General features: G+C 56.3%; 1 protein-coding gene across 2 annotated transcripts; it reads right to left on the bottom strand.

The window, feature by feature from the left end:
- Window positions 1-11,661: 11,661 nt before the first annotated feature.
- On the bottom strand, window positions 11,662-19,184 carry LOC128626158 (uncharacterized). 2 transcript variants are annotated; one of them, XM_053657177.1, is made up of 3 exons: window positions 18,882-19,184; window positions 16,208-16,404; window positions 11,662-14,226 (listed from the first exon to the last, which is right to left on the bottom strand). In XM_053657177.1, the coding sequence occupies exons 1-3, from the start codon at window positions 19,091-19,093 to the stop codon at window positions 13,754-13,756; spliced, it is 882 nt and encodes a 293-aa protein (XP_053513152.1). In that variant the 5' UTR covers window positions 19,094-19,184; the 3' UTR covers window positions 11,662-13,753. The 2 variants fall into 2 exon arrangements, with proteins under 2 accessions (XP_053513152.1, XP_053513153.1); XM_053657178.1 differs by having other exon boundaries at window positions 16,208-16,333.
- Between the last annotated feature and the right edge of the window lie 302 nt (window positions 19,185-19,486).

Raw genomic sequence — 19,486 nt, 5'->3', positions numbered from 1 at the left:
CCCGGTCCTCACTCTCCGAGTCAGCCTGTGTGTCTCCTCCTCAGGAAAACCCCGCTCTCGCCCTTTCAGAAGCCGCCACACCCTCCTTCGCACGCTGCCCACACTTCTGCCCGTGTCCCCACACAGGAAACCCCTCCCAGGCCGGTGTGTCTTCATCCTCCCGCGTCCCACACGACCCCTGGGGCAGAGCGGCTGCTGCCGCCCGCTCTGCGGCTCACCCAGCCCCTCGGAACCACGAGGGGTTTCTGTCCTGAGACCTGCCTCCCGGCCCTCGGGCGAGTCCCTTGCTGTCTCCGGTTGTCCTCGGCGTCCCTGGGTGCCTGTGTCTGACCCCACCTGTCTGCGGGTTTCTGTCAGCGCTCTCCTCCCTGTGCCACTTGGGAGCGGGACTTGGACTGAAACTCGAGTGCCCCATAGTCGCTGCGGAGCCTCCGTCCAGGCACCCAGGGGGCCCAGCTTCCCAGCTGCCCTCCACGGAGTGCGGGTGCACAGGGGGATTCTGTCTCCTGCGGAGGCAAGAGTGAGTTCTAGAAAGTGGTAGCAATTCTGAGCAACACAGAGCAACCCATCACCTGGAGGCCATTTGGCTTCAGCCGCAGGCGGAGACCAGGCCATGCCAGTGAGGTCACACTGACTTGAGCCTCTCGTCCCGCTGTCCCCGACGGAGCCAGCCCCTGGCGTGTTCCTGGCCCAAACCGACAGCTGAGTCTCTTCTGCAGCGATCAGAAGCCCCTCGTTAATCGAGTGCTGAGAAGTCTCTCTAAAGCCACGGTCCTCGGGCTGTGCTGAGCATCCTGCTCTCTTGCAGGGATGCGTCCAGGGCGGCTTCAGGGACAGGTGGCTGTCACAGAGTCGCGTTCCAGCCGTCAAACCGAGCCAGCGTTCCAGGGGCGGTGTCACTGTGCCCGCAGAAGGGCTGCAAATAAAACAGTCAGGCCGACTCCCTGTTCACTTCTCTCTCCGCCAGGGAGAGAGCGCTGAGTACGCAGTCTGCTCGGCCGGGTCATTGTCCTGTACACGGCTGCTGCTAGTGTCACTTGTGTGGGGCCCAGGCTCAGTCCCAGTGTCACGCAAAGATGCAAAGGGCGCTCTTGCCTTTAGTGGGGCCTGGGAAGACGGCCCCGCAGGTGGGGCCCTGGAACCAGCCCTGTGACCATCCCTGCAGGATGAAGGACCCTCCCCAAGTCAGGGGAAGGGTGGAGGGGAGAGAGGTTGGAACTGGACTTCAAATAACCTCTGGGACTTCCCGGGGCAGGTGTGACACCAGCGGAGCTGCACACAGTCGATTACGGGCCCATCACTTTGTCGTCACGGAGTGCTGGGATCTGCCGGTTCCGGCTCCCACTGCCAACCCAGGCAAGGCCAGCGCAGACCGCGCTGTGCGCTGACCCACCTCGAGGGAGACAGGGAGGCCTCCCCACCCCACCTTCTTTCCTGCTGCTCCGAGAGGAGAAAGCCAGGGACCCCGAGAGCCTGGCGTGCACTTGCTTGGCCAGCAGTCTGGTCCCTGCATGCTGAGGGCCTCGGGGCTGGGGCGGAAGGATGCCGGTCACGGGCCCACCGAGCGCCTGGTCCCTGGAGCCCCCTTCCCTTGTAGGGCCCTGCACTTGCCGGACATCCCCCTTTCAGCTCCCTTCTCCCGCCTGGGCTGTGTTTCCCTTCACTCAGCTCCCCAGGGGTGTGCTCTGGCCCAGGGAGTGGGTCCAGCCAACACATGTCCTTGGCAGAGATGCCACAGGAGAGCCCTGTGGATCAAAGGCGGCCTGGCAGACGACAGGCTTCCTGTGAAGAAACCAGAGGGCCAGTGCCTGCCACAGGCAGCTGTCGGCACCGGCGGGGGGGGAATGGAGACTGGCCTCGCAAACTCCGCCCGGCTTGTCTGTACACCTCGGCGGCCTGGATGTGGTCAGGCTGCACCACCTCCTGGGCACACGTGCCGGCGAAGGGAGGCCCAGGCGAAGGGCACTGTGGGTTCCCTGTCGGTGTGCAGCCTTTCCCAGCAGCGTCGCTGAGCCCTGGAGAAGGGGCTGAGCCTCATGGGGAAGCTGCATGCTTCAGCCAGAAGGGCCTGCTCCAGGTCAGGGTGGATCAAGGATATTCGTCCTGGTCTCTTTAAAAAGAAAATGCATCTTCCCAAACCTCAGGCAGATAAGAGGCATTTCTTCTAAAGTCAGGGCAGTGTCTTCTGACCCTGGAATCGCTCGGTTGGCTAACTCACAAGGCAGAAGAACTCCGGCCTACTGCACCCGAACGGAGGCCGGAGCCGCACCGGCGGTTTCACGCTCACTCCCGGCGGAGCCTTGGTCCCCACCCAGTGAAGTTCTTCCTTCAGTTGCAGAAAGAAGAGCTGAGAGGTTTGTGTTCTGTGAACCCAGCAGGGCTGGCGGCCTCACAGAAGTCTGAAATAGAACTGAAAACGCTCACTCACTTCCCCAGACACATTTAGACCCTCAGGCTGAGGCCCCAGGACCAGGCGCTAAACGGGTCGGTAACTGCGATGGAGCCACACCCACCGCCACTCGAGGCCTGGCCGTGGACGAGCTCGCTGCCACCTCTGAGCCCCCATTTCCGCCTTTTTCTAAAGGGTCCGGAGCAGGCCTGGTTTGTCCGGGTTGAACCAGGACCCCCATGGAGGAAATGGCTGCGGAGACCAGCGACCAGCGTCTGCTTTTCTTCTTCGAGGTTTCGGGGGTTGAGAACCTGGGCTCCTTCCTGTTCTGCAGACCTACGTCGCCGTGTCACTTAGGGCAAGTCACGTCACCTCTCTGTGCCTCAGTTTCTCCACCCGCAAGGGGGTCTGATAACAGTGGGCACCTCACAGGTAGTATAAGCACCTGAGTACCACCGGGCCTGCCGGGTGGAGACGCCCATAAATGTTGGCTGCCTTCCTTCGGACGACCGTCTGGCGGAATCCCTGGGGCTTGAACATACATTTTACTCCAGGTGCTGGGATAGTGTGTCCCATATGACTCCAGTCACGGTGACCCCGTGATTCCAGAGTGATGCCGTCACCCGGGAGTTTATTAGAAAGGCGGGAGGAAGCCCAGGATGTGAGTCCAGCACAGGAAATGCATACGGTGCCAGGAGGGGACTGGACGTCCCAGGGGGCGCTGTGCCAAGGAGACAGATGATTGTCGAACCACCATGCCATGCACCTGAAAGCAATGCTAAGTAACACTGAATGTCAGCTGTAATGGAAAAAGAAATTAAAAGCATAATATAAGTAAAACAAAAAAGGAAAGAGAGAAAGAACAGGTTCATAACGTGGGCTGCCTGGCTCCGGGCACCGACGAGGGAAACACGGGCCGTTTGGTGCGAGAATTCAGGGCACTCGGAGTCGGTGGTGGCCAGGGGCCCCGCCGACTGAGGGCTGGAGTTCTCCGATCACGAATGTCAGCGTCACGCCCGGTGCCAGCCCTGGGTTCTGCGTGGATGCCATCGCTGACCAGCTGCTGCTCTTCATCTGTCTCCTTCGAACAATACACACGACAGATTCCTTCGACAGATGTGTAGAACGCATTCTTCTCCCATCTCTGTAGATTTCTAGCTGAAACTCTTCAGTTCATTGTATTATTAAGAACGAAATCACATTTTTGGATATTTGTGGCTTGGCTGGCTGGCTGGGAAACTTTTCTGGCATTCATTAATGCTTTTTTTCCCCTTTCCATTTAAAGAACATTTACTGGATTTAAAGAACTTGAAGAAAGAAATGCCAAATTAAGAAACAGGAGAGAAAATAAACGCCCTGTGCATGCAAAACCCCCAACAAGATGTTTTTCTCCTCATTTTAAGGAGTTGATGGTGTTGGGAAAGGGGACATTGTTTCTAAAAAAAACCCAAATTTTTGTTTTTCTCTCCAAGAGATCTGACCTTAATCTCCCCCCTCCCCCCACCCCCTGCTCTTCTGCTTTTCTGAAACAGTCTTCTAGGGTCTGATTTTTTTCTTCCTTAAAATAGACCAAAATAGTCCCGTGGGTGAGAACGGTCCTGGAAGTGAAACAGACACCTCCTCCTCGGCTCTGTCTGCTTCTGGGGACGGTGCCTGGTCCACAGCTCCGGCCCCGGGTCCAAGAGAGGAGGGGGGTACGGACCCTGCGGTCTGTAAGCCCCTGTCCCCCTCAGAGCCCACAGTTAGCGAGTATTCGGCCAGCACTAACGGGGCGGGGCGGGGGCGCACCGCCAAGCATAACACAGCACGCACAGCACACACCCCACATCACGCGGCTTCCCCTCAAGTTGCAGCCCCAGCAGAAACCGATGGAGTGAGAGCCGCCCCGCTCCTCAGTTGCCTGCCACACACGTCTGCCTCCGCGGCTGTTCCGCTAGTGCCTAGGCCGCTGCAGCCTCTGTGCGGGTGCCATGCCAGGCCTCCACCCACAGTCCCCTCCACCCCCGACGAGCTCTTTGGCTCCAACGACGGCAGGAGGGAGGGCCCTGCCCTGCCCAGAGATCCAAAGGCAGGGCCAGAGCAGAGCCTGTTCGCCTTGGGACTCCTGGGGCAAGCCCGCCCGACTGTCCAGCCTTTGCCGAGGGCTCAGGGTGGTGAGCCTCAGCCCCGGACTCTGCGTCATCCTGGGGACGCCTGTGAGAAGGACCTCGCGGCCCTTGGTCACGAGCCGGAGGCTTAGCCACAGAGCTTCCCCAACCGCATCTCGCTCTGCGTGCCAGGACGTTCTGACATTCTGAGGCGTGGCTTGTTTGCTGATGGTGCCTTCAATAAACAGGCTCATAAGAGATCTCGGTGTAGCGCCCGAGATGGGCGTCGTTTACAGCTGCGTTTACTCAGTCGCCATCCATTAAACGCCTACTAAGTGCTGGCTGTGACAGTGCAGGCAGAAGAAAGAAGGCGGTGCCCTGAGTGGGCCATGGGCTCAGATCTCGGCCCCTTCTCTGTCCACTGAGCTACGCGGTGCAGTGGATGCAGGGGGGTGGGGGTGGGCTCCACCCGGGCAATGGGGCCTTTTGGAAATCAGGACGTCATCCTCCCAGGCTCCGGGATCCCAACGCCACAGCGAAGGCTCCGGAGGGAGAGTGGGCAGGATTTACCCCACCCGCCTGGGGCAGGTGCTGTCCGGGTCACTCTCCTCAAGGCCGACGCCTGACCTCAGCCTTGAAGGATCCCGGTGCTCACTGAGAGCACAGGGCTGGACAGAGCGTGCTGGGAGGAGGGGCCGTGCTGTGAAGGTGATCGGACAGGGTCTGCAGCACTCCGAGCAGTCGAACTTGGTGGGAAAGGCACCAAAGGGCCCAGCCCCAAAAGCGCACCCCCGTCCTGTCCGTGGGGAGTCAGTGCTCAGGGTCCTCAGAAAACGAGGGAGCCGATCACGTCACTCTGCTTTGCTGTGGCATCCAAGTGGACTGCGCGCCGGGACTCTGCGTGGGCAGCCGCAGTGGGGGGGCAGCGCAGGCCGCGGAGCCTGCAGAACTGGGGGCTTCCAGCAGCTGAAGGCGATGGGGGCTTTCTCAGGGGAGGGCTCCCGGCTGCTCCTTTGGGAGGCTGGAGGCCTCTCCTGCTGCCAGGCGGGACAGGAGGCAGAGGAGCTGGCGCTGTCCATGGGTGCTGCCCCGGTGACGGCGCTGCTCCTGCGCAGCCCCGGGCAGAGGAGCGCGCCAGGCCCCGCCTGTCACAGGCCAGGAAAAGGCTTCCCCCAGACCCGACCCAGACCCCAGGGGCCTGCTTTCAGGTCCCACAGGGAGTAATATTCCTCCAAAGCCCTGGATCAGTTGGCTCTGACCCCACCTGGGGACGCAGCGTCTGCAGTGAGTGGTGGCAGCGGCGGGGACAGTGGGATCGGTGGGGTGGCCTGACGCTCACGTCACACTGAATGGGGAAGCTCGGTCGGACGTGCCTTGATACACATGTCAGTATCATGATCTTGCCCCCGCAGGCCGGACGCATGCCCTCGGGAAGTGCCAGTGAAACGCGCTGCCCTCTGTCTCCGAGCCCGCTTGCGGACACCCGAACGGCCACCCGAGTGGCGAGAACAGGGCTTGGACTTGACCTAATGGGCAGATAGATCGCCATTCTTCTGAGTGCCCGGTGTCACGGGGTTTATATTTTTGACTTCTTATTATGGAGAATTCCAAGCACGTGAGAAAAGATAATATGGAACATTCATTCCTGTGTCCCTCACCTGATTCCAGCCATTAGGAGGTGACAGCCAGTCCGGTTTCTCCGACTCCCCTATCAGAACACCCCCGCTCCCCCAGCCCCGTCCTCCCCATCTCCCCCTCAGGTTACCTAATGGATTTATATATGCGTATGCAATTCTATACACATAATGTATTTATTGTACAAAGTATATGTATATAGTACATATATTTATATGATAATAAAATACCAACTATTTTTTAAAGCTTTTTATTTTGGAGCAGGTTTAAATCTAAAAAGTTATTGGGAAGATAGTTCCAGAGCATTTCTGCATGATCCACACCCAATGTTCCCTGCTACTAACATTTCACGTCCGTCAGCTGTATTTGTGGCAATTAATGAGCCGATATTGACACACTGTTATGAACTAAAGTCCGTCCTTGATTCCCATTTCCCCAGTTTCCCCCAAGGCCCTTTCCTGCTCCGTGAGCCTGTTGGCCGAGCGGTTTGCCCCCCGTTTAAACTCCTCTGTGGGCTTCTGGGTATCACGCCCCAGTTCACCCTGGTCCACAGGTGTTAGGGATTGAGAAGCCTGCGTCAGGCCCGGTGCTCGGTCCACGCCCTCCCCCTCCCTCCCCCGCTGTCTCTCACCCTCCCACCGGGAAGTGGATGAGCTCAGGGCCCACAGCCACGCGCCCAGAGGCCGGAACCTCTGCCACCTGCGGGCGCTTTGAGCTGGCCGGGGCAGAATCCACTGGGAGGAATTCCTGAACGTACTTTGGGACAGTGGTGACACAGGGAACTCAGAAAAGGGACTGAGTCTTAAAAACAGACCCATCTGTGAGTGGGCCACCTTGAGGAAGCAAAATAGACGTAAGGGCTCCCGGGCTGCGGGGGTTCATGTCCACTGCCACTGGCGGGCGGGGGAGGGGGCTGTGGCGCCAGGGAGGGCGGCGGGGGCTTGGCAGTGCTGCTGGTCGTCGGGTCAGCTAGAGCCTCCTCTGCACAGAGGCCACCTGGGCACAGGCCTTTGCCCTCTGCTGACGTCACGGAAGTCAGTTCTCTGTCTCGGGGGCTCAGCTTCCCCAGCACCCACCGCGAGTGGAAACGGATCCGACGCAGCCCCTGCCCCAGCCAGCCTGCCCTGCAGGACTCTGCGCGCCCACTTGGCGCGGGGTGCGGGGCCTGGGTGACGTCACTGCCCATTAGCGGCTGTTGATAGTGCTCAGAAAAACGCTTTAGGTCTGGCAACCACCCAACTCCTCCTCCACTTTGTCTGCCTCCGGGCCAGTACATGGAAAAATCAATTCAGCGATGCTTATTTCCACCGGTTGGCGCTAATTTAAGCATTGATTTGCTCAGTTACTGCTGGAGTCTTACAAAATATCTTGTGACAGATCTTGGTTTTCCCCTCAACTCACATATTTATTATAGGCTCTGCTTCCTCCCCCAAAAGATATGAGGTGATTTGTTAGAAAGGACATTTATTATTAGCACAGAAGCTTTCTCTGTTTTTCCCTGAAGATGTTCTACTTCTGTACACACAGTTGATGAATTAAGTTTATTTATCTGCTGAACCATCGATATTCCACTGGATTCCATAAAGGATGCACACGGCGTCTGCGGACACACATGTGACAGCACCACTTACAAACACGTAAGAAGGAGGAAAGGAACGTAAAGTACAGCCGGGAAAGAGGACCACACAGGGATTCATGCCACGAGGCCCTCGTACTTGCTCCAAATGGATCTCACATTAGCGGAAATACGGATCTCATATTTCCCTCAGGAAACCATGGCTGTGATGGCCCAAAGGGAAGCCGCGCAACTCTCTCCGGTGCCCAGATTAGAAGGCACGGAAAGGAAACCCTGTGTGATGAACGTCCTCCACGATATTCTTCTCGGAGACTGTTACGGGCCGAGCTGTGCGACCCTCGAATGCCTTGCTGAGGTCCCAGCCCCCAGGGCCTCAAACGCGCCTGCGTCTGGAAGAGGGTTTTGGAAGGAGTAATGCAGGTACAGCGAAATCCGAAATCATCGGGCTGGGCCTGACGCCGTGTAAGAGGAGACTGCCGCCCTGGCTCAGAGGGCAAGGCCGGCGAAGCCCAGAGCCACGGAGAACGGTCTCGGGACAGGGCAGCCCTGCGGACACCTGGCTGTCGGACTCGCAGCCCTCAGAGAGGGAGCAGAGCCCCCATCCTCATTTCAGCCCTCGGTCCTGCAACAAGTTAACGAGGGATGTCTGACGGCCCTCCCTCCCCACCTCCCGCCCAAATTAACCGAGTGCTGTGGGAACCCCGATGCTCTTAGGTGTCCCCACCGGTCAGCGTGGAGGCAGGCAGCTGGCCAGGCCAGTGTCTCATCTGGAACAGCTCCATCTGGAACCGGGAGAGAGCTTGGCATGAGTCCCCTCCGGGGCCAGAACTATAGGATGTGAGCCTCGCTGGCTGCCAGAGCCGCCTCTCCTCCCAGGCGGGAAAGGCGAATCTGCAAGCAGAGCGAAGCCCGAGAGAGCCTGGTAGCAGCAGTCCAGCTTTCAGTTTTTCCTTCATTCAGTGAACATTCATTGACTGTTACTCGGCTCCAGGCGTGAATTCAGTCACCCCTGAAGGTCTTTTACACCCGCTTTCCAGGAAAATTGTTGGTTGCGACCCTCCTATTGAGTTCGTCGTCAAGAAAACCCCTTTCTTTGCCTAAGCCAGAGCCCGCAGCTTGCTGTCGCTTACGTGGCAGTTCCTCTCAGTCTCCGTTCCCTCTGCCTCCCCCCACGTCCGAAGTGCTGGCAGCTCCCGGAACAAGTCCCATCGTCTCAGGAAAACCAGAGTCAGGCAAGGGGTCATCATGCTTTTCACCATCAAAATAAAGGAAGTTCAGATTTCCTCGTTCTGCTTGTAAAAGTCCATTTCCCTCCAAATGCCTGTGCTGACCCCAATGCGCTCCTCCCCCCTCAGATTTGAGGGGTGGTTATAGAAACTTCTGCTCACAACCAGGGCCTATTTCAGAGTCAGGAGCACCTGACCTCTTTGGTGACCTCTTCGGTGACCCCTCAGCAGGCAGAAATGGCGGTGGCCAGGACCTTCAACCAGGAACACACATGCTGTGTATTAACGGAGCTTTCTGCACCTAGTAAATCATTCCCATGTCTCTAGTCTCACCATTAAATAGCAAGTGGGCACGTGACCTGCTCTGCTCCACGAGGATTTCATCTTTTAGGAAAAATGCAGCCCAATTTTTGTATACATTGCTTAGACTCTCCTTTCGTTGATTTCATGCTTTTCCTATGGAAAGGCTGCACCTTCTGCCTTCACACTCCCGTGGGTGACCCACTGTGGGTGAAATCAGCTGTCACGTCCTGAGGACCCTGAAGGGCTCCAAGACATTCCGTGTGGTGAGGCAGAGACCCCTGGCCACAGCCAGCATCCCTTGGCCAGCCATGTGACAAAACCCCTGGGGAGATGAGCGTCCCCGCCCCCGCCATGCCTTCAGACGACAGTGACTCTGGCCAGCTTCCACCTCCACCCTCATGCACCACGGAGCCCGTACGACCCATCAAAGTCGCTCTCGAATTCCTGGCCCACAGACACTATGCGAGATAATAAATATTTAATGCCGCTCTAAGCTCCTGATATATTCCCCAATGAGCATACGAAATAGCATAAGAATTGCTGCATTTATTTCTTCATCTCTAACGTCAGATTTCATTTTCTGACATAAAGCTGGTGCCCTTTGAGCTGATATCTCTAGACATACGAGAAGCCACTCCGAAATGTGCAAATCAGAATGAAAACTCGGAATTATTTTCTAAGATTTTACAAAGCGTGGTCACAGGCAGGCAGGACAAGGCCTTATCATTAATGCACTAAGTACCAGATATTTTCTCAGGCAAAGTTCTGGGCACACAGAGCTAATAGATTCTTTGAAAATAGAGCTAATGAAAACGAATAATAAATACCTGAAATGACTAACTTTCAAAGGCATTCTAATCCACTCTGCAAATGACTTTTAATTAATGAAGGAACTGTGCTGTGTCTATCGGGTACCACACACTCCAGTACATTCATGAAAGAGGAAAGTTGCTTGTTGTTGAATTATTTTCCATTTTAAACTAAAAGATAAAGAAATTCCCCTGGCTGGTGTAGCTCAGTGGATTGAGTGTGGGCTGTGAACCAAGGGGTTGCCGGTTCGATTCCCAGTCAGGGCACATGCCTGGGTTGCAGGCCAGGTCCCCAGTTCTGGGTGCACAAGAGGCAACCACACACTGATGTTTCTCTCCCTCTGTCTCTCTCCCTCCCCCCTCTCTAAAAAGAAAATAAATAAAATAAATAGATAAAGTTTAAAAAAATTAAAGGTAAATAAATTAATCTAATTTCTTGCTCCTCATGATAGCATCAAGTTTCATTGAAGAAAGAATGTTCTACTGTAACCATTCTTTTTTTTTTCCACTAAGCTTAATTTTAATCTAGGCTCTTTCCTGGACACTGAACCCTGGACACAGAATCCAGGTCCGATGAGAACTTGGAAAGGAGACTGCGTGAGTTTGAGGGGCTGCCTTAACTGGAAGTCTGGGTTGCCAGTGCCACCATCTTTACGTATCAGCTCGAGCGGAAACAGGAACGTCCCGGGTGGTCCCTGCAGTCCCTGGTCTTCCAGTGGGCGTGGCTGGCTCCTTCCTGGGCAAGTGGGGTCTGTCCCCGGTCCTTCTCCCACCTCCTGTTAGTTTGCTGACAATCACTGGTGTGCCTTGGCTTCTAGAAGCATCACCCCAATCTTTTCTTTCCATTCCTGTGTGTGTTCTGTGCCCAGATTTCTTCTTTGTATGAGGACACCACTCACACTGAATTAGGGGCCTACCCTAGTGGTGTGACGTCATCTTAAGTAATTACAAATCTGCCAGCTCACTAGTCCCAAATAAGGTCACCTTCTGAGGTACTGGGGGCTCGGACATCAAGGTGTAAACTGGAGGGGGAGCGCTGACCCTGACCTCTAGTGCAGGGGCACTTCCTGCGGGCGACATCCAAGGCCTGAGAATGCAAGCAGGGGGCCAGAGCAGAGAGCCGTCAGCTTGGAGTCAGGAAACCCTTCAGATCTCATTTTCCAAGAGAGAAAAATGAGTAAGGCGCCGCACCCAGAGCAGGAAGTGGGGGGCGTCTCCGTGGTGACGAGGTGGATGAGGTCAGTAAGGCCGTGGACAGATGTGGAAGAGACCGTGGTCACTGTGAAATGCGTCAGCCCAAGGGGCCTGGCCTGCCTACCTTCCTTCAGCTCTGCTGCCCATCGGACCAAGTCCTTAATCAGAAGAGGCCGAGGTCACCCTAGGTCGGTCAGGGAAAGCTGAAGTGACCATCATTGGGTGGGACCCGCAGTCCCCACTGCCTGTCACCGCGGGAAGTCACTCTCCAGCCGAGGTGTGGCTGAGCAGAAACCTCAGGGGCCACCTTGGGTGGGGAGCGTGGAATCCTATCCACCAGGAAACCATGCCCGCATCATTCGGGACTTCCGCCACTTCGGGGGGCACGCAAGGCTGAGCACTCGCTGAACCCCCCCCCCCCACAAACCAAAAGCACGTGCTCTCGGATTCCCACATCACGGACAAGGAGGCCAAACTCAAAGCCAAGTGCAGGGCGTTGGTGGTGCGTGGCTCATCTCTCAGCGCCACGGTTGCAAGACGAACACGGGGCTGCCCGACCGGTGGCCCACACGCCTGTCAGAAACCCCCTGATTAGGTAGTAGCTGTAGCGAGGAGAGGGGCTGCTCCCGGTGGCGACTTCTGGTTTAGGAGGGAGGGCCCGATGTGTCCTGAGGCAGAGACTGATTAACTTCATGGTTGAACACTCCAGGGCCCCGCAGCCGGGCGGAGAAGTTCGGGCCTGTGTGTGCTTGGGGGCATGTCTTCCGCGGGGAAGGAAGGGCCCCTCGGAGCAGAAAGGCCGGGCTGCAGGCTGCTTTGCTTACGAGGGGAAAACTCACCATCTTCTTGGACATTAACTTCTAGATCCACTGCTTTTCAAAACCATGTTTTGTGTGATTTTGATGAAATCTTAAATTTAATCCCTTCTTCGAAGAAGGGATCATCAAACACACCCGGAGAATTCACTGTTTTCATAGACCCCTACGCATGAAGTAACGCAGCACCTTGTAAGACTTAGAAAAGTATCCACAGTGAGTTTTTCCTGAGGCTCTCGTAACCACACAGCGGATGGCCCCCTGGTTTCATGATTCACGGTGATGGATCCAAGCTGGATCTCGTTTTATCACCTAGTCTCTGAGGGAAATCGCTTGCCCTTGGCCGTCAGAACGGAAGTTGGTGAGAGGACAAATTTGAAAGCCTTGTGAGAGTTCTGTTCGTGGGCCTCGAGAGGAACAAAAGCGACATTTCAAAGCCCTTTAATTATGTCGGATGATGTGATAAGGAAAATAACATGCTGACGGCCAAAACCAAGCCCCGCGGCGGGATGAAGTCAGCTACGCACACAAAGGGTCCTTTTCTCCCCAAAACCACGGTCTGGACGCACTTCAGCGAACATTTCCTCTTCAGACACAGGCGCTGAACCGCGAAGAAGCCGGGGGCGGCCAGTCTGCGACGGCACGTTCAGCAGGCTGACCTGCTGCCCTGGGGGTCGCTCGGGCAACGGGGCGGAGTGAGCGCTGCAAACTGCCCGCTAAATCACAATGTGATGTGACTTCACACTTCACTGTAAACAGGAAGACAGTTCTGAAAAGACCCCAAGGGGTAGGTCCTCTGGGGAGAAGAAACTGGAAATGATGGTGTTTTACATGTTACGGTTAAAAAGATGTTATGCTCAAGGTATGAGGAATATTCAAACAAAGCAGCGAAGGACATAAAAAGAAAACGAATACAGGGAGTTGCCACTTTACAAAGCGCAGCAGGCCAGGAGCACAGGGCATGTCCCCTGGGAGGGGCCCCGGTGGCCTGTCCCTTGCTGACCCACCGTCAATTAGCTGATTGTGTCTGAATGCCCTCGTGACCTGCGAGGCCCTTTTGGTCCTCGGCGTCCTCCACCGAGCCACCCGGAGAAAACACCACGTGGGAGCTGCGGCGGAGACTTCCGGGCGTCCCCACGTGACTGGTTCTGTCTTTGTGACGTGGTAACAAGGGCCGTCGTGATGGAGGAGCTGCCGCCACCAGGATGGGCATCCGAGCAGACCCCTAGAACTGGAGAAACTCACGGACACGGAGGGAAAGGCTGTGCCGTCCTCACTGTGTGACGGCTTCTCCCGGTTTTGGAGAAGTGAAGTCCTGACCTTCTGCTGAAGCCAGCGTCCTGCCAGCAGGGATTATGGAACGTGTGTGTTCTGTGAGATGAGTGGGGTGCAGTTTGGTTTGTTTTTCCTTTCTGTTTAAACCACATGCTTTTACTTTTTGAAAAACTGCATGTTAGTGCAGGGAAAGAAACTTCAGTTTTCTAGACACTAAACCTTCTCTGAAGTGCTGTGTCCCGCTTCATGGTCCACCTGCCTCTGGCTGTGCATTTGATCTCTGGGGGTGAACAATAAATGGTGGCATAGTTTAAAAAGCAACATTGAAAGGTTCCATTGTCCAACCAAAAGACAGGCATTTTCAATGAAAGCTTTCAAAGGTATTCAAGCTAAAGCTTGATTTGTGGGTTTTTAAAAACAGCATTTGAGAGGAATTTGAGGAATTCAGCTCAGCGCCAGGGACAGGCTGCAGGTAAGTGTGTCGTCCACACACAGATGGTCCACCGTGGCGTCTTCCGACCCGGACGCCGTTCTGCTCCGATTGACTTCTCCGTGTGCGTGGCCCACACAGGGCACGCCTGCTTTCCACACTGGGACGACGGAGGAGACCGGAACGCAGAGACGTGGCCCCGTGTCTGTGTTTCTGTCTCTAACAGCGCTGTGTGTGTTCCACCCGGTACCTGTGCACCTGCTCTCCCTCCTGCTGGGACGCTCTTGTCTAGCACCTGCCCGTGGCGCCTGGGTTTCCCGTTCCACAGGCTGAGCAACCATCCAGCGATGCCTAACCCTGGTCCCCGAGACCCATGAAGAGGTTGCCTTGCATGGCTTAAGGGGCTTTGCAGGTGTGATTAAGGATGGGAAGATCCTCCTGGATGATTCGAGTGGGTCCAGTGTTGCTAAGCGGGTCCTCTGTGTGTCTGAGGAAGACAGGACAGTGTCAGAATCAGAGAGAGATTTGAAGGTGCCGCCCCGCTGGCCTTAGAGTAGAGGAAGGGCCCCATCAAGGACCACAGGTGACCTCTGGAAGTGTGTCACAGTGACGACAGGGAACTAAGACAGGGTCCGAGGGCAAAGACCGCCTTTCATGGCTGCTTCATCCCCTCGCTGAGTAGTCCCTCTTGCCTGTATCCTCCTCCTTTACTCTCTTTATAGCACTGATCACACTGCCTGGGTGTGTGGGGCCAGAAGCATGTTCAAGTTGCTTCCCTCTGGTAGCGCCGGAACTCCTTGGGTACGGCAGGGACCCTGCCTTGCCCACCGCTGTGACCCGGCTCCAAGAATAATGTCTGGCACACAGTAGGTGCACACGAAAGTTCCTAATGTTCCTTCTTTTGTAATCGTTCCCCCTCCTTCTCTCCTCTCCCAGTCTATACCTGAGAGAAGGGGAATAAAAAACTTTCCACTTTGAATGTGTGTTTTTCATTGCAGAACACAGTATTTGGAGGCGGTCTAAACCCTGGGTGGGACTGGGAGGCCCGGCCCCTCCCTCTCCCATGCTGGCCTTCCTCCCCAAGGCCGGGAGTGAGTCGGGCCAGGAAATCGGGCCAGAATTCCATCGGATCGCCCAAGCCAGGAAGGAGGGAGCAATTCCCAGGTTCAGACGGCTGGTACATTTCCTGAGAGGTGTACCTGGGCTTGGCACGCTTCTGACGTGATGCTACCATTCATGTGTGACTTATCGGAACCCACGTGGGCACCCACAGTGGAGGAGATTGACGGCAGGCGGAGGGGAGGCATTTGTCAAATGCCCGAGCTTGGTGTTCGAGGCCCCACCTTCTGTGGCCACTGCGGACCTGCCGGGCCTGGTTTTACCCACCTTCCCCCACTCGTGTGCCTTCTCAGACTCCTGGCATCTTCACTGCCCCAGAGAAACACTGTCTTTTCGTGCCCTGCGTCTCCCTGGTGCTTCCTCTGAGCCGGGTGAGCCGAGTTCTGTCTCTTTCTCGTGCCCGTGGTGAGCCCTCGCCTCCCTTCAGAGAACAGGTCTCTGCCCTTCCCACCTGGGTCACCGGGGGAACCTGGATTGATAGAACTGTGACAGAGGGATGTCTTCATGGGTATCTGTTTGAAGTCAGGGACACTTGGTGTGCACACTGGAGTCCCCAGTGCCTGGCACCAGGTCATGCACTGGAGGAGGGGACCTCTGTCCTGCTCTGGCTGGCCCGGGGCCCTGCCCGAGTCCTCTCCACACCCCAGAGCAGTGCGTGGCCCAGAGTGGCACCGAGTACACGTTTAATGACTAAACCTGAATTAAACCACATATGTGATTGGGACTCTTATTCTTAGCTGGCAGGGTGTTTAGCTTGATGCTTGGCCACCTGGGATCTTTCTCAGTCTTGTAGCTAACTGTGGCCAAGCGACCAAATTCTGACCAATGAAATGCAAGCAGAAATGTCATGTGACAGCTTCTAGAACCTTCACCAGGAGATGGGCAGTGTATGTCCTCTGACTCTTCTTCGGGTCCCGCCTCCCAGTTTCCTGTCTGGAACCCAGATGCCTCTCGTCTCGGAGTCAGAACCCCAGCCTGTGCCCTGGGACAGTGCTGTGGGGTGCAGTTAATGCTCCCAGCCCGGAAAGGCGTGGCCGCCGGGATATGGCGGGAGAGGGGCGGGTGGAGGGGACCATTTCATGGAGGAAAACCGCCAGCCCACAGGGACATAGTCAAGGAGACAAGCACCAGACTCCACGCTCCTCTGTCTTCAAATCGGTGTTTCCCCAAAGCTGAACCTACTGGCAGTGGGAGGGCCAGGGAGCCCACTGCCGTGGGGCCCCTCGGGCCGTGGCAGGCGGGCAGCGTGGGGAGAGGCCTGACCGGGCGGACAGGAGGCGGCCTGCCCGCCGGGCCCTCCGGGTCCACCGTTTCAGACACCAGGCGGTGTCGCGTGGAGCGGTCCCTACCCGTCTTCCTGGTTGAAGTGTTCGCACTGCACTTCTGCGTGAACCAGTTCTGCTTCCTCAGCCCTTCTGCCGAGGCTGCAGGGCCACCCAGAGTCGATGTCGCAGACCAAGTTCCGGCTCCAGGTCCTGTGGGTTGGTGAGAGGAGGACACCTGAGAACCGTGGTTGCATTTAAAAGTCCGGTGGCGAACAATCGATCTGGGGACAAACACAGTGCCAGAGAGCAGTGGTGAGAGTACAGTTTTTGTAATAAATCCTACTGGGCCAACCGTGCACTTTTATGGGAAAGATAAGTCTCCACCTGCGCCCCCCACGCAGTTCCCTGGTGACTGTGGACCCACACGGAAAACAAAAGGGAACGGCAAACGTCCTCTGAAGAAGAGGCGGGCGTCGCTGCGCAGGAGGAGAACGTCCACGTGGCCGGCAGACAGGAAACAGCTCAGCCCCGTTCGCTGTCACTGCACGGCTAACGTCACAGAGCCAGGCCATGACGGGCTCACGGTGGCCTTTGCGTAGGGACAGTAACGAGGGTTGGTGAGGATGGGGACGCCCTGGGCACTCAGAAGCCACTAGCGAGGGTGGGGATTGGTGCGGTCCCTCCGGAGACCTGTTTCTCAGAACAGTCTTCTCAGGTTGATCACACACGAAACCTGCGCCCAGGACAACCGGGCACGTCTGCCAACGAAAGGCGCGTGTGTGCTGCTCGGAAGACGCCGGCAAGGGTGTTCGTAGCAGCGCTGTGCGTCAGCGCCGAAACGGTAAACAACCGGAAGGGGGCAAACGGCAGAATGGACATCTGGCTTGTGCTGTATTTATATAATAAAATACTAGTACAGAGCCATAAAAATGAATAATTGCTTCCTTGTGGGCAGAGGGCTGGTGGGGACGAGGGGGCAGCTGCTGGGGCGCTGGTGACGCTGCTTCCTGGTCGGGGCTGCGGCTCTGCGGGCATCACCGAGGGACGCCGCTGTGCCCATCCCGTCCCCCGCCCCTCCCCCCGCCCCAGGCTAGGGTCTGGCAATAGGAACACAGGAGCCCAGTGAGTCCGCGCTGTCTTGATTTATGGCTTTTCGTCTAAATAAAAGCAGGGGTAGAAACTCCAGCGCCAGCCCCTGACTGCTCAGAGCTCAGGTCAGGGTCAGGCCAGGAGCGTGTGGCCGCCAATGGGTGAACCGCCACGAACACTTTCTCTCACAGAGTTTCCCCGACGGGCACAGAGACAAAACGGTTTCCAAAGTCGTGTGCGGAACTGAATCGTATCGTGGTCTGTAGCCCTGACACTGTGTCAGGAGTCACACGCAATGAGATCATTTTCTTTTGCCCACATTTCTGTCTCATAAAGAAAATAAATGTATTGGACGGAACAAAGAATTGCCTCAGATGAAAATATGTTGAAAAAGGGGCGGCGTTGTTCAGCACTGAGCGCCTAAGAGAAAAACAATATGAGGCTTAAAAGAAAGAATTCTCTGTTCTGAGAAAGATGAAATTCGTACGTACTCTCTGTTCAGTTAGTGGCTTTATTAAGTAAATGCCAACCGCTTCCAATAAGTACTTTAGGTGCCTTACCAGAAAGACTCATCAACACGAAAAATTGATAAAAAGCAACAGTCGGAATCCAAACACCCCCAACCAGAGCCGTGGAGAAGGCGAGAGGCCTGGGAGGGAGCTGAGCCGTGAGATCCGCCCACACTGCAGCTACCCCACTGCGCCCCAGGCTCTGCTCCCCTGTCCTTGTGGCAGAAGAGAAACTCAGTAAGTTATTTAACTCCTCACAAAGTGGAAAGAAGAGAGGAAAAGCGGAAGGAGGTCAGCTCGTACAGCATGAGAGATGGACATTCCCAACGCGTTAAGAGAAAGTAGGGGAATTGTTTGCACAGCTTTTTAAACATTATGATGAAAATCGTCCCCACAGTTAAGTTTTGTAGGAGATATGAAAACATTCTTAATCATCTCTGGCAAAAGGCACAGTCATAACAGCATTAAATCATGATTCTTGAAGGCACGATGTAATGTGTGTGCTCCCAGTGCCTGAACTTGGCACAGGAGGGATTGTGTGATGTCCAGGGCGGCGTGAGGGGTTTGTGCTGCTGGGTTTCCCGGGCCACCCCGTTCTGGGGCCAAATAGAGTAACCTGGCATAGTGTGTCCTGCCTGCCCCTGGTCAACTCTGAGGAGTCCCTGCTGCTCCTGGGTGTCCCCAGGGGTGGGCACTCCCTGCCGGCCCCCTCTGCCAGCGAGTGGTCCTGCACTCAGCTTCCCCCACGTCCGGGTGCCCGTGAGGGATGTCCGTGTTGGGCCGTGATACCGCCCTGTCTGCGGAGGCCGCCAACCCACCGAGCTGCCGTCGCTGTGCTTCAAGGCCGTGACCCATGTCCCTGCAACTGCTGCCCCCCTCTGTCTCGCTCCTGCGCCCACCCAGCAGATGCCTCCCCCCATCCTCCTTCAGGCCAGGTTGGGCTAAAGTGTCCCTGGCACAAACCCGGTCGTCCACTGTGGGCGCCCCCCCTTTCAATCCCAGCCCCAACCAGAAGGCACCCGAATTCCCTCCTGTGCCCTCCTTCGGACCGTCCCAAAGCTCCCCAGAGTGGCTCCGCACACGGCTGTGTTCCCACTTTCCTTCTGATTTCAAGTAAAGAGTGGGATTATCACTCTTCCTTTCTGACCCGAGTCTATTACCTTGGACCGAGGGCAGACTCTGTGCCACTAGAACCAGAGACGCCCAGGGACTGGCAGATCCAGGGGAAGCACCGCTGGGACCCGAGCAGACGCCGCAGCCGCACCAGCGCACCCCTGACGTCACTTCTCCCGAACGTGGACGTCTGCAGCTGGAGCTGGTCTGAGCCAGGCTCTTCCAGAAAGCCCGAGCCCCTCTTCTGACCTTGCCTCATCCCAGAGAGGCCGCCGTGCACAGAATACTAGGCACAGTGGCTCGACGCCTGCTCCCTGCGGCTCGGCACTCGGAGGCCTACTTCTGCTCTTCACAGTCTCCCCGCGAGGGAAAAGCGATGACCCAAACTTTTAAAAAGAAGAGGTTAAGCGGTGGGGTCAAGTGACTTCCCCAAGGCCAGTGAGTGAGTGGCGGAGCTGAGACTCTGTTACATTTAGTATTCAGCTAATTATTAATAAGGAAAGAGAACGATGGGAGTTAGACATCGAGGCTAAAAAACCGGGGAGCGTGAGCCTGCTTGTGTAGCCAGGAAGCTGCAGCCTCACACCCAGGGGATCACAGCTCCACCGAGGGGGTCGACACTCCTCCCGTCCCCCTTCAGTACAGGATTGTC

Source organism: Artibeus jamaicensis, unplaced genomic scaffold, assembly GCF_021234435.1.
Source record: "Artibeus jamaicensis isolate MK-2021 breed Jamaican fruit bat unplaced genomic scaffold, CSHL_Jam_final scaffold_369, whole genome shotgun sequence".
NCBI classification, from domain to species: Eukaryota; Metazoa; Chordata; class Mammalia; order Chiroptera; family Phyllostomidae; genus Artibeus; species Artibeus jamaicensis.
This window is presented reverse-complemented; position numbering and strand designations above follow the sequence as displayed.